This window comes from Triturus cristatus, unplaced genomic scaffold (genome assembly GCF_964204655.1).
Source record: "Triturus cristatus unplaced genomic scaffold, aTriCri1.1 SCAFFOLD_168, whole genome shotgun sequence".
Taxonomy (NCBI): domain Eukaryota; kingdom Metazoa; phylum Chordata; class Amphibia; order Caudata; family Salamandridae; genus Triturus; species Triturus cristatus.
The window spans coordinates 555177-568571 of NW_028187305.1; the positions used below are offsets into that span (position 1 = coordinate 555177).

The window sequence follows — 13395 nt, forward strand, 5'->3', positions numbered from 1 at the left end:
CACTTTCGTTTACGAACACGATCTCGTAGCGCAGAATAAGGATCTCATGCAGGATATCCGTGCGGGATACGGAGGTTCACGGAGCCGGGAATCTACGCTGCCGTCCCGGTCGCCATCTTGGCTCCTCCCTACTACTAAGCAGATTCTTAACATGGAATGTCCGAGGCCTTAATAATTATCGCAAGGTGCGGAATGTGATTGCGTACCTTAAAGGACACGCAGTTGACTTACTCCAAAAACTAATTTGCCTACGGACAGCGCAATGTTAACACAAAAAGCACTGCAGGGTTCGTTTCATGCCTCGGGTTTTACTTCTCACGCCAGAGGGGTCCTCACATGGGTGCACCCGAAATCAGGATTCAAAATTGTCCCAGAGGTGACGGATGGTGAAGGGAGGTACACTTTTTCCAGGTGTAGGGTAAAGGGGTTAGATATACGGGTTATTAATGTGTATGATCCAAATTACGACAACCCCCTCTTTTACAGGTCCCTATTTGCTTCTCCCAGTGTAGACGCAGCGCTTCCACTATTAGTGGGAGGGGATTTTAATTGTGTACTCGACCCAACTCTAGAGCGTTCTGGGGTCCTGAGCATCGCACGTCTGCCTCAGCAAAATTTATCACAGACACAACATTACGATTAGACATGGTAGATGTTTGGAGGGCGAGATTCCCAGAGCAAGGGGGGTACACACACTACTCTGCTCCACACAGACTTCATACGAGAATAGAATTCTGGCTTTTGTCGCGCAAAGTGTACTCTGAAATCAGGGACTATAAAATCCACACTCGGACCCTTTCGGAACACTCCCCTGTGCTCTTGGTTCTGCGCAGCCTGCAGGGACGACCTGCCCAGTTTACCTGGAGGTTACCCCATATTAACTATTAGACATGGCATTCAGGGCTGAGATGACTGAGGCGATTGAGGACTTCTTTACGAATATAGACTCAGTGACACTTTTCCACGGTCTGGGAATATTTAAAGTCTATATTAGAGGGGTTGTTATATCTAAATACTCTGGGGTGCTCCGTGCCATCAGGAATAGGTTAGAGCAGCTAAAGGAACGACTTGCTGAGCTGGAAACCGCTATGGGTCGCGATGGGGTAGAAGAGGGAGACGATAAATTGCAAAAAACACTTGCAGAATATCATGAGACCGCAGATAATGAAGTTCAGCATATGGGGAAATACACAGTTGCGAAAAGCTATGGTGAGGGGGAGCGACCGGGTGCCACCCTTGCGGCACTACTAAGGAACAGAAGAGAGGCGTCGTCCATAACAGCTATACGATCAGATGAGTGTGAGATGTTAGTTGAAGGCATTGCCAACCAATTTAAGCAGTACTTTGACTTCCTATATCGCTCCCGCCCCCTGGCAGAGGACAGCGCAATCCGGGATTATTTGGAGCACATAAAATTACCCTGGCTCACTAATGAACACCGCGAGTACCTGATGCGTCCGCTTGAAGTCTGGGAAATACAAGAGGCATTACAACATATGAGATCTGGCAGTGCACCGGGACAGGACGGCCTGCTGGTGGCCTTTTATAAAGAATTTGCAGATCTTCTCATTCCGCACTTGGCTACGCTTTTCAAGGAGCTGTACGAGTCTGGGGAACTGCCTCCAACAATGAGGGAGGCTATGATAGTTACCATTCTCGAGCCCGGTAAATCACCAGAGGAGTGCTCTTCTTACCGCCCATTGTCACTATTGAATGTGGACACTAAAATCTATGCCAAAATATTGGCATATCGTCTTGCTCCTCTAGTCCCAAGTCTGGCCAGTACAGAACAGGCGGGATTTGTCCCGGGTCGCAAACTCTCATACAACCTGCGCACATTCTTTGGTACTCTTCAACATGTTAACCCTGATGTAAAGGCCACCGTGATATTCCTGGACGCTGAAAAAGCATTTGACTCTATAGAATGGCTGTTTTAAGAGCAGTCCTGAAAAGGATGGGTGTGGGTGGAGTTTACTTGAACTTAGTCGCTGTATTATACAATTCGCCTACTGCAAGAATACGCATTGGAGATATGGTCACTGCCCCAGTACGAATTTCAAGGGGCACTAGACGGGGCTGCCCACTGTCGCCCTTCCTATATGCCATAGTTGCAGAACCCCTTGCATGCGCCCTGGGAGAATATCCTGGATTCCGCGGGATACGCTTCCCTAAATACAACTTGATTGTATCATTCTATGCTGATGATACGTTGCTCTACATCAGGGACCCGGAGGTCAATCTGTCCCTGGTGCTGAGGGAGGTTGTTCGGTTTGGCATGTTATCGGGCTTAAGAATTAACTGGACTAAATCCATAATTTTCTCATTGACCCCTTCCACTACACCTTTTGAACTCGAGTTCCCATTGACCTGAACTACTGAGCCAGTCCGCTATTTGGGAATACAAATTCATACAGACCCGGAGATAGTTTTTAGGGAAAACTATGGGAGGGCAGTTACCAAACTAGAGGAAGACGTTGAGCAGTGGGTATGTCTGCCTATCTCGCTGTTCGGGCGGATATCGCTGATGAAAATGGTGGTATTACTGCGGTTTTTATTGTTGTTTTTAAACATTCCTATGGTCTTACCAGCTTATTTCCTTAAAACCATCACCTCTACACTGACTAAACTTGTGTGGGTTGGAAAGCAGCCATGGGTGCAATGGGAGGTCCTCACTATACCTTGCTATCTGGGGGGGTTGGGAGCACCTGACTTGGATCTGTATTAAGGGTAGCAAAGAGCACACATGCCTTTCATTGGATACATCAGACTCTAGAACCGCCGCATCTGCATATCGAAAAGGTGGGGGTCACTCCACTGGACCTCCCTACCAGTCTATTTCGGTCCCCAGATCGTCATACAGGAAATCTTGATTCCATCAATTCCACGGTACATGCGTGACATGACTTGGTCAAGAGACAAGACTGTTATGTGCTATATTCTCCATTGGCTCCACAGGAATGGTGTGCCTGGCTCCCTATATGCAGGGATCACGCAGTGCTCAAGGCACTGCAGACTTTGAGCATCAAGGAGGCGGGAGACCGCTTCCTGGAAGGGAAAGTTCGAACGTGGGAGTAGGCAGCGCCGGAAGGCATAGTGGTCACCCCATTAGTGCAGTTCCAATACCATAGGGTGAGACAAGCTCTACACGAGATACTAGGAGACAACATGGCGGAGCCCCCGGAGGTGACCCCATTTACTCTCATACTAAAAGCGGAAACCCCTGCTAAACTAGTATCCAGTTTCTATAGTGTTATTTAGGCATATCGTACAAACTCCTACACAAAATCTAGGCTGGAGTGGCAAAGGGACTTGGGCATGAATATAGATGATGATATTTGGAGAATTAGTGGTGAGGCAACTCGACGGGTGTCTCTAAACGGCCGTCACTGACTAATCCATTTCAAATATTTACAAAAGAGTTTACTATACCCCAGAAAGGCTATTTTGCTATGGGTTGCGGGAGACTGTCGAATGTGAGAGATGCAAGAAGTGCCCGGCGGATTTCATGCACATAGCTTGGCAATGTCTGATAATCGCCAAGTTCTGGGAAAAGGTATTCCAAACACTAAGTGACATTACAGAGGTCCCTATGCTCCCAGATCCATTAGTTGCTTTGCTAGGCTATACTAAGAAGATAAAAAAGCGTATCAGACGCTTGATTGAAATGGGGGTGTTAACAGCAAAACGCAGATTAGCCATGCACTGGTTGCGCGGCCCGCCTCCCACAATACAGGAATGGTCACGGGATATGCTGTATTGTAATACGCAGACGGAACTGTACAGTAAGTTGCTTCCCCCCCACAGTCGTCCTAAGAACTTCTCGGGATTATACCAAACATATCTTGCTGGGAAGTCCCTCTCGACCATAGACGCTACGCCCCGCGCGAAGAACACCTTGGGGTAAATGTTACTGTTATTTGATAAATGTGATACTGATGTATGTAACAAACCAGCTTAACCTTCCTGTTGTTGTAAATGTACTCTGGGTGTGATTGAACTGTGGTGCTATGTCCACTGAACGACTCCTCTATGGCTCCATTTAGTTAGAAAATAGTTTGCATTACTTTTTCTTTTAGTAGGCTCACAAGTCCATGCTTCAAGTTGGTGCATCTTGTAATGGTTGTATTTGCTATGAACCACCCTTTAGAAGCAAAACCTGTTTTTATTGTAATGTAGGACCTATTAAATGCAACAATAAAAAATAAAAAAAACCTTCAAAATGAGGCCCACAATGTGAGAAAACGAAATGCCATTTTAATTGATTTAGAAAGCCATCCATGAAAGTGTGGCAAATTCAAAAGATAGAACACAAGAAAGTTAAGTTTGAGAGTGTCACTTCCATTCTTGAAAAATTCATCAAAGGCACAAAGAACAAGCATTTGCAATGCAATAGGTCTCGCATTTACGCGAGTTTGAGCTATTGACATTGCAAATAATGCCTTGCATTTTTGTTTTCGTTTTTAAAACATAAATAAAAAGGCATTGTCATTTGCAATGCCAATAGCTTACACTCGCATGAATGCGAGACCTATTGCATTACAAATACTTGTTTGGTATAGTTTTATAGCTCACACTCGGCCTAAGGACATTAGAGCGCTTAACAGAAACTGACATACCGAGACAAAACATACACATTTTCAAACCTTTTTGGGCACAGGGAGATTAAGTGATTTGCCCAGAATCACACGACTTTGAGCAGAAGCCAGGATGTTGTCCCGCTTCAAAGTCAGCAGCGCTTACCACTAGGCCACATCCCTTTTGCCGTGTCTGCATGCTGACTGATACACAAAACGAACATGTGGCATGCAAAACGTGGGTATATCGTGTGTGCAAAGCAAAAACTAAAGGAAATGATGGACGGAGTGTTGAACATTGCAAGCACTCACCCCCAGTCAACTGATCTGGGTTTAATCCATCACCATTCTTTAGCCCACTCTGCCACCCCAGTTCAGACATGGCCATATGCAAATCAGTCTGACCCTGTGCCTCATGGGAACAGTCCAGCCCGAACTGCCAAGCCGTGTGTGCAGTCTACCCAGATTACTGCATAGTGACCGGTACAAGGGGACGTGTGAAGAGCAGAACGGCGCGCATTGCCCGGTTACTGCAGGTCGACTAGTATACCAACATCACAGACCTACATTGCAGACATATATACCTAGGCATTGTTCTGTTATCACTGCATGCTGATTGGCGGAAAAAAATTGAAATATGAAGCGCAGAACCTGTTCACATGTTTGCTTTACTTTTATTACAGCATTCTGGATGGCACACTGCACTTTCTTTCGAAGGGTAGAGCGCTGTGCATTGTAAGGTTTTTTTCTGCATGCCCGGTGACACGAAAGCAAATGCGAATTGCAGAAAGTTGTTCTTATGCATTGGTCTTTTACAACTGCAAGCTGGCAGGTATCCAACACAGGATTGAAGCACACCGGAAGGGCTGCGTGTGGATGCAGTGCTGAACTAACTGGGGCTGCTGCAAGGTGTGGCTGAGATGCAGTGACTGAGATGAGTGCACACAGTGTGCGCGTGCTCTGGAATTGAAGGAGGTGCTTCAAGTCAGGACTGGTCTCGGCCCTGCAACCGCAGGGCGGGGCTTCAGGCCAGACATAATCGCACTTTGGCAGGTACATACTGACCCTCCGCTCCGAAACAGCGGGGGGCGCTGCAGGTGAGAACTGAGGTGAGTGTCGATGGCAAGATTGTGGCGTGGAAAGTGGGGCAGTAGGACAGTCCCGGGTGTAGGGGGCTGGAGGGTGTCATTAAACCTGTAGGGTGTTAGTACAGCTGATGTCTCAGAGTGAGATTAAGTCAAAGTGATACAAATGTCAAGACTTGTGTGCTACGCAGTAAAAATATGTTCCTTAGGAATGCTATAACTATTACTATAGAGTTTTTTTGGGAGCTGAGGCTACAAATGTGATTCTCTAGCTCAATATAAGCAATGAATGAAAATTTGAGTTATCAGCATAGTAGTTTTGCACATCAATGCTTAAAGAAAACATGGCTTAAATGACACAGTTTTAGGGACTAATGGCTTCATTATTATTATTATTAGAGTTTGAGGCTATGCGTTTAGAAATCTAAATGCTATCGCAGCCCAACAATTCAACTTCTAGTGTATCAGAGCTTAAAAGCAAAAGATCCACCAATGGATTGCTAGTTTTACAGGATAGGAGTTGAATGGCATTTAAGATGAAAACCATAGGATATGAAGGCTGAGTTGTCTCAGTGCTATACATTTCCTTTATTTAGTTTCATACAGCACTGTACGTGCCATCAGGACTAGTCCACAAGTTCAAAATTAGGGACTAGAAGGAGTCTACGTCTACAAGGCATGACTACTATCCGATATCGTGCTCATGACACCATCAAGTCTTAGTCAAAGGATAGTTTAGGTTTTTAGTAGTTTCCTGAAGCACATATAGTCTATTTATTTAACTGACTTGTAGAGAGCATGGCTACCTAAAAAAACAACCAGCATTTCCAAAAGCCAAGCATGATTGTTAAAGATGTGTTAACATCCATGTTTTGAGCAATTCGCCGAAATCTGTAAGTGATTTGCAGACGGTTTCAAAACTTGGGTCCCAGATATGCAAATGCCCGACCACCACGACGGGTTCTGTTGATTTGGGGAATTATGCAAGCTCCTGATGGCTAGAGCGAAACGAGCGTTAAGGTGTATACCAAGTATACCAATGTTTCTGTCCTTGAGGCTCTTGGCTTTAGATTAATCGGATCAGACTAACTTGATGACCACAGGGTCTCTCAAAGTGTATTGATTTATAGCGCAAGTCACACACTTTCCTAGGGCATTTTGGGGCTTAAATGGTCCAGAATCTCAAAGACCTCACTCAACATAGTTTGGTCGTCTGGCTGGTATGTCGGCTTAAATGATCTTAAGTATCAAAATGCAAGTATTTCATTTCTCAGAAGCCCAATGTGTCTAAAGGGACAAGGATCTAATAGTTTGAACGCACATATGCCTAAAAAGCTTTGTTGATCCGTGGTTGTCAGGTCTTAGAGTTAACCATATGATTTATTACTATGAATTTCAGGCTTGTCAGGACAAGATATTGCGGGTCTTAGACCATGCAGTCACAGAACTTGCGGTCGACTTTTAAATAACAGACGATGGCCTCTTCTTTTTATGGGACTTTAGTTTCACAGTTTTAACCTTAGTCAAAAGATTCTGTTTTTGAGTCCGAAGCTTCAAATGGGCTTAATATCACTAGAACTCGGCAGGCCAACAGCTTTAGAAACAATCTTAGGTCGAATCTTAAAACTTGGATGTCTCATCGATTTACGTACTCCTGTCTCACTTACGTTTTGGCTAGTGCTTTCAAGGGAAATACAGAAGTGCAGGTACTCACTATTAAGTGAAGTGCCGATACTCTACCATTAGATATACTGCAGTAGTGCTGTAAAGTGCAGGTATTCTCCCTTTCAAATTAAAAAAGTGCAGGTACTTGGTACCGGACAGTACCTGCCAATTTGAAGCACTGGTTTAGGCATACGATTAATGATTGTAAGGCACAAAACATCGCATGCCTAAAGACTGGAGGTTCTTAGCAGCAAAAACCCTGCGCTGGAGTCTTGGGCCTTAAGGCCTCCGGACTTTCAGTGCTCTATGTTCTGGGAAGGGGTATAGGGATGGATAAAAGGTGTGAGGGTCGAGGCGGCGCACAGGCAGATCTCACTGGCTGTTTGCAGGATCTCACAGCGCAGACCGCTCGTGTAGTCGATGAGCTCCTCCAGGCTCCGCTAGCTGTGCTGTCCGTGGCCCGAAAACTTGTGCAGCACCTTCTCCAGCTCCCGCTCCACCGTCACCCACTAGTCCATGGTGGGCTCCGGCAAGGGGAGGGGCCGGCGGTGCCTGTGCCGTGCCAGGGACCTCGCGGGGGCTCTCGCAGTCTCCCTGCACCTCTCTATGGCTCATAAGTGTTTCATGCTTCCCTGTGGGGCACACGAGGGAGGAGAGTGGGGCCTCGTGCAGCACCGAGCGATGGCTTGCGGGGGGGAGCAGACGGCCTCGCGGACTGTCTAGCGACGAGTCTCTCGAGCGGGGCCTGTGTCCCGTGTGTTCTGTGATGAAAACTGTCTCACGCGTGCCGTGACTGAGCAATTGCCGTGTTATTGTTTTCACAGATGAGAGATGGGGCTGAGTTCCAAGTTGACCTGCTTAGTTTGGACAAAACCATTCTCACGTCTTTTAGGGTGACAACCGATAGGAACATGGATAAGACAACTTTTGGAGTTGCATTGGGAAGCTGAAATGTAAATCATAAAGAAACCGGCAGCGCAAAAGACCCACAGTTCGTTCTCTTCACGTGCAATACTGCATGACGTGAAACACCCCTCCAGTTCCATTTATGTGCCACGGTCCATAAACTACGCCCTCACGGAAGTTTGTCCATTGAAACAGTCCTCGTGAACTAAACTCTGCACACACAGCTCAGCGGCAGGGAATCAGCTGACCCGGGGAGAGGCACAGCTGAGATAAACCATAAATCTGGGCGCGCACCAAAGCAGAATAAAAAAATAAATAGTGCTTACTGACTAAATGAAGGACACAGTATAATGCCGCAAGTAAAAGATCCAGTCCTGATGGGCAGTCCCAAAAGGAGACGGGCGGTAACAAGGAGGGACTAAGAAGCCTCATTTTCAATCGGAAGCCAGCGTTTACCATGGACGATGACGCCAGCCAATGAAAAATATGGTCGGGGCTTCCACTCTACTTCTAAAACATACTCTGCTGCAATATGCCTCGCAGAGTGAGCAGCGCATGCGTGCTGCACCGCTAGGCGAGACCTAAGAATGTAAAGTTTACCCATGGGTGTAGCAGACATTCCTACCGTCACTGTCCCAAACAGAACCTGGCCAGTTCCTTTTCATGAACCTTGGGGTGTCTCTCTGTCCTTATACAAATGATGCACATTGGTCCCACGCACGCTGCCAACTAGCTTAACGCTCGTAAGCACAGCGCTTTTTCCTGCTTCCTAAATGTCGTTAGTGAGCTGTGCATTCCCACGTAGAAGAATGTTGAGAATAGACGTTTCTAGATAAACAGGATTTTACTGACTGAAAGAGTTATATTTAGAATCCTGATTGTGCTGGCAAAGTTTGTTTTGTTAAACATGAGTAGAGAAGAGATTAAGAATTCTTAGTATCATTCTCGAGTTTTTAAGGGAGTGCTTTGTGTGCACCATCTCGTTTTTAAAACAGAGCGCACATTGTGTCAATGTATTACAAATGACCGGAGCTGCGTTTGTAGTTTACATAGCGGTTCAACATGGCAGAAGTTAGCACAATGAAACCCACATTCAATTCAAGGCCCGTGATTTTATCGCTGGTTTAAATTGCTGAATTTGGATGCAAATGTACTGTTTAAGTTCACTGCATAGGATATTGATCATGGTTTTCTTTATGTGACAGAGGCACGAAGAGGAATAGAGGAAAGTTGCGCATTTCAGTGTGGTACAATTGTAAAAATTCACTTTTAACTGAGAATAATTCAGAATCCATTTTGAGATGGGTCGGGTATTCTTCTCCGGTAGCACCGAAGAAAGTGCCAAGCTGAAGAAGGTGTGCGCACTGTGAGGTAACTTCGATATGCAAATGAACCGGTTTAAAACCCCAGCAGATGTTTGAAGACCCCTAGCTTGGTTTAGAAATGAATGGGCAGCTCTAAACTGGAGTATAAACCTGGCCAATCCTAGATTAAAAAGTACACAAAGAGGGTTGGGAAAAATGACAACTGGGAGAATAATCGATCCACAAGTATATATGGGTGAGAGAGTGAGGGCCGGCCAGAAAAGAGTGAACTTCCAAGAATTTGAAATAAAGTAAAGCAGAGGGGGAGGGTAAAATTAAACTGCCCAGTTTAATCATCCAGGTAGAACAATAATATGCAACTTATAATATGCAAACAAAAAGCTCTTGGTCTATCCATATTTCACCAGAAAGCCCACATACCTTGAAGCTTGCGCATGGCTTCCAAGCCCACAAGCAGCCCGGTGCCCGTTGCTCCTGGTTCCTTCAAGATCACCCAGGCTCAGAGTGCTAAACTGTGCAATCCCAATGCAGAAACACCACAAATGAAGGTGGCAGGTGTGAGTGCGCCATTGTCTTAGATCAACATGATCGAGGCAGCCAGACTGCAGGGAGGGGGCGGTGTGAATCTCGAGACAATAGGATCATGGAGACGAGATTCAATATGGCATTTAAAAATACAGTCAGTGAGAAAGGACTTGCCCCATAAAGGGAGTTGGTGATCACAAGTTAAGAAAAACATGTCAATTTGTTAAAATGTCAGTACAAAACAGAATACTGAAGAAATACGAATGCAGTAGTAATAGTCTCATTAAATCACCCAAAGTACAATGAAAAGCATTGCGATGAAGGCAATCCGTCACAGGACTCTGCAATAATGAGCAAAATCAGGAAAATAAGACTAGGTTTATATGTGCAGCAAATCAATAGCAAAAGGGACGGCATCCCAGTAAAAACTGCAAGCCGTACATCTCACCTCCAAATCCAAGGGTTTATATGGTCAATTTCAAGATAGAAAATTACAGAAACTGCTACGTCAGCATGGGGGGAGCAAAAATATTATTTTTGCAGAAAATCACAAAACAGTCATATAAACCTACCATGTCAACACTATCACACTCAATGACTATTGATCGCCCATTATAACAGACTGTCATGGGGGGGGGGGGCTGTCATTTGGGAGGGGTGATTGAATGCAATATAGTCTGCTAGCAGGAAGAGATTTGAAAAGTAGCAAAAACTTCCTCCAGAGAGTTCTTTGAGAACATGTCATTCAAAACAAACAGTGCATATCTTGGTGTGTTCGGTGTCAATAGCAAAATAAATAAAACACACAATGTTTAAAGTCAGCAGCCTGGTTTACAAAAATGAATTCGAGGCCTAACTGAGTCCTAGATTAGACTTGGCCAGAAAACACATTGAAACACACCCTAAAGATTTCCTTTCAAATTTTAATAGTTCCATGTAAATGTACAGATATAATTAAAATGTGGAAAGTTACACACAGGTGTGAATGAAATGCGAAGGTGGCCAGTGTTGTAGGGGGAACAATCCAATATACTAAACACTCAAGCAACACACTATTGCCTTCCAATTGCGCTTCAAGCACACACCCTGAATTCTTCAGGCTACGCAGTGTTTTGCCATATACGCATACATATATCTGAGAGAGTTTGGGATAAAGGCACTGATGAAGCAGCAGGTATGTTTGTTAAAGATGGAGTGATCATAAAAGGTCAAGAAAAATCACTGTGTCAAGTACAGTAAGTAAGACTTACCTGAGGTCAAGGTTTTGAGGTTAGTCTGCTAATGCTGCCAGGGCAAACCCTATTGCTATTGTTGACACACACTTAAATGAAAAGGTGTAGATTATCCACACATTAAGAAGTTGGAAAAAATGATTATTGGTATTTACCTGGACCAGTTGGGATCCTTGTCTAGTATAATGGGATTTCCCACCACTATCAAGAGGGCCTTTGCTCTGGTTATTGCAACGTTAAACCTCTGCAGAAAGAGAAGGATACAAAAAGACCAAGCCATTACGTTCTTGATTGGTGAAATAGACTATTTTCCACAAATAGCAGCTCTAGAACTACTCTTCCTGTCTGCACGTATTTCACCCTTAACAAGAATCTAGTGCGTTTTTTGCAATATCGTACGTTCATTAAAACTCACGGTCTAGGTCTGGTCAGTTTGGTGGGAACAGACCGGCAGACACCATCACTGAACGAAGCTCTGACCACCTAATCCAATAAGCCAACACCAGCAAGCCATTCTGGGATTCATCATCATCTCATCAAACTTTTGTCAGAAACTGAACTATGAGATTACCAAAATGTTGTTCCTCAGCTGTTCCAGCGTGCATCTATTTCAACTTATAGACCTCTGGTCAACTTCGCTTGCTGGGTAAAGCTTGGAACAGGAACAAACTGGGACTCGTTGCAATTTACTGCGTAGTGTGAACATCTACTCTCCATTCGAGTACATTGCAGGGCCATGCAATGCAACTTTCCAAAGACTTACCATTAATACCACTGAACTCCAGATTTTATTTCTGCATTAGACAACTTTCCATGAATGGAAAATTAGGAATGGGGATAGTACTGCAAAAAGCTGCAACTTATTTAAGATGCAAGGCATAGTCTCTCCTAGGAAATCTAGTAAAATGAGCAAACACAGATGTCCTCGCACATTAACTTTTTTCATTCCTCCTGGCATGGTTTGCAGCAGCTTTTTTTTAAATAAGTGTTGAGTACATTGCATCCACACCTCAGAATAGTGGCGCGCAGTGCTTCGGCAGCAGTTCTGCCAGTGGTCCTCATCTCGCTATGTATTCATTTGATAACTTCAAAAACCGCGCCTTCATCCACCACCATCACAAACCAAAACAAGATAGTGCCATTATCAGAACTTCCAAATAAGCCATTCCAACGCTAGACTTATTTGTTTTTTGAAAAAAGGAAAATCGAAAATCTGCAGTAGAAACCTTTAGCAAAGAGTCAGCCCAATGGGCAGGTCATTGCTGCACTCATTGAAATGAAAGCCAGATGGCATGTCTTGTGCCACATCATGACTAAACCAGCTCGAGTCACCTTGTGCCTTACCAGCATTATTCACAAATGTTTCAAGATCACACAATTAAACACAAAAGAGATCAGCAACATATTTAGGTATACATAAATGGCGGTTACTGATTAGCATTGACACCAGTATGAACTGTAGAATGACCAGCACCATGATCCCCCAACAGTACCATACACCGCACCACTCCAAGTCAGACATGCTGCCTTGACCTCATTTATAACCACATAAAAGCGCCGCTCCATCCCACGTTCAGACACCGATGTTGTGGCCATCGCTGTTCTGCGATCCATCTCACGCCTGCTTATTACGCCCCCTTGCTCTATTTTCCCTAATCCCGCACTGTTAAAGACCACCCACAGTTTTTTCGAAGAACAATTGTTGGATGTTTTCTCCCAATTTGCTATTTTTTTAGGTCTTGCCTACAGACACATTTAGACCTATTGTGTCCAGTAGCAAAACGTATAGCAGACTCTGGGTCAGCCCATTGCTCGTGAATGGTTGGCTTTGTCAATCTCATTTGTTTGCTTCCGGTGTCTGTCTCTCCCTTGAAGAATATCTATGGTACAGTGTTCCTAGTTGGATACATTGTCTGCTTCCCCTGCTCACATTAAGGGAGCTACATTTGTCTTTCAGCACTCCATGGGACTACAAGTTTTGTTTGTGCTCTTTTCCATTTGCTACTTTCTCCTCACATGTCAGGGCCACAATCATCTCCATGTTGCTCCCCCAACGCGTCTTTTGCCTCCCATACTCTCCCTG

General features: G+C 44.8%; 1 protein-coding gene across 1 annotated transcript in view; it reads right to left on the reverse strand.

The window, feature by feature from the left end:
- The window catches only part of LOC146771977 (RNA helicase MOV-10-like), a 177730-nt gene that overhangs the window by 64370 nt on the left and 99965 nt on the right, over window positions 1–13395 (reverse strand). The window contains exon 8 of the mRNA XM_085640275.1: window positions 11468–11556. Within this exon, the coding sequence (XP_085496401.1) occupies window positions 11468–11556 (89 nt within the window). The remainder of the gene's footprint in view (window positions 1–11467; window positions 11557–13395) is intronic.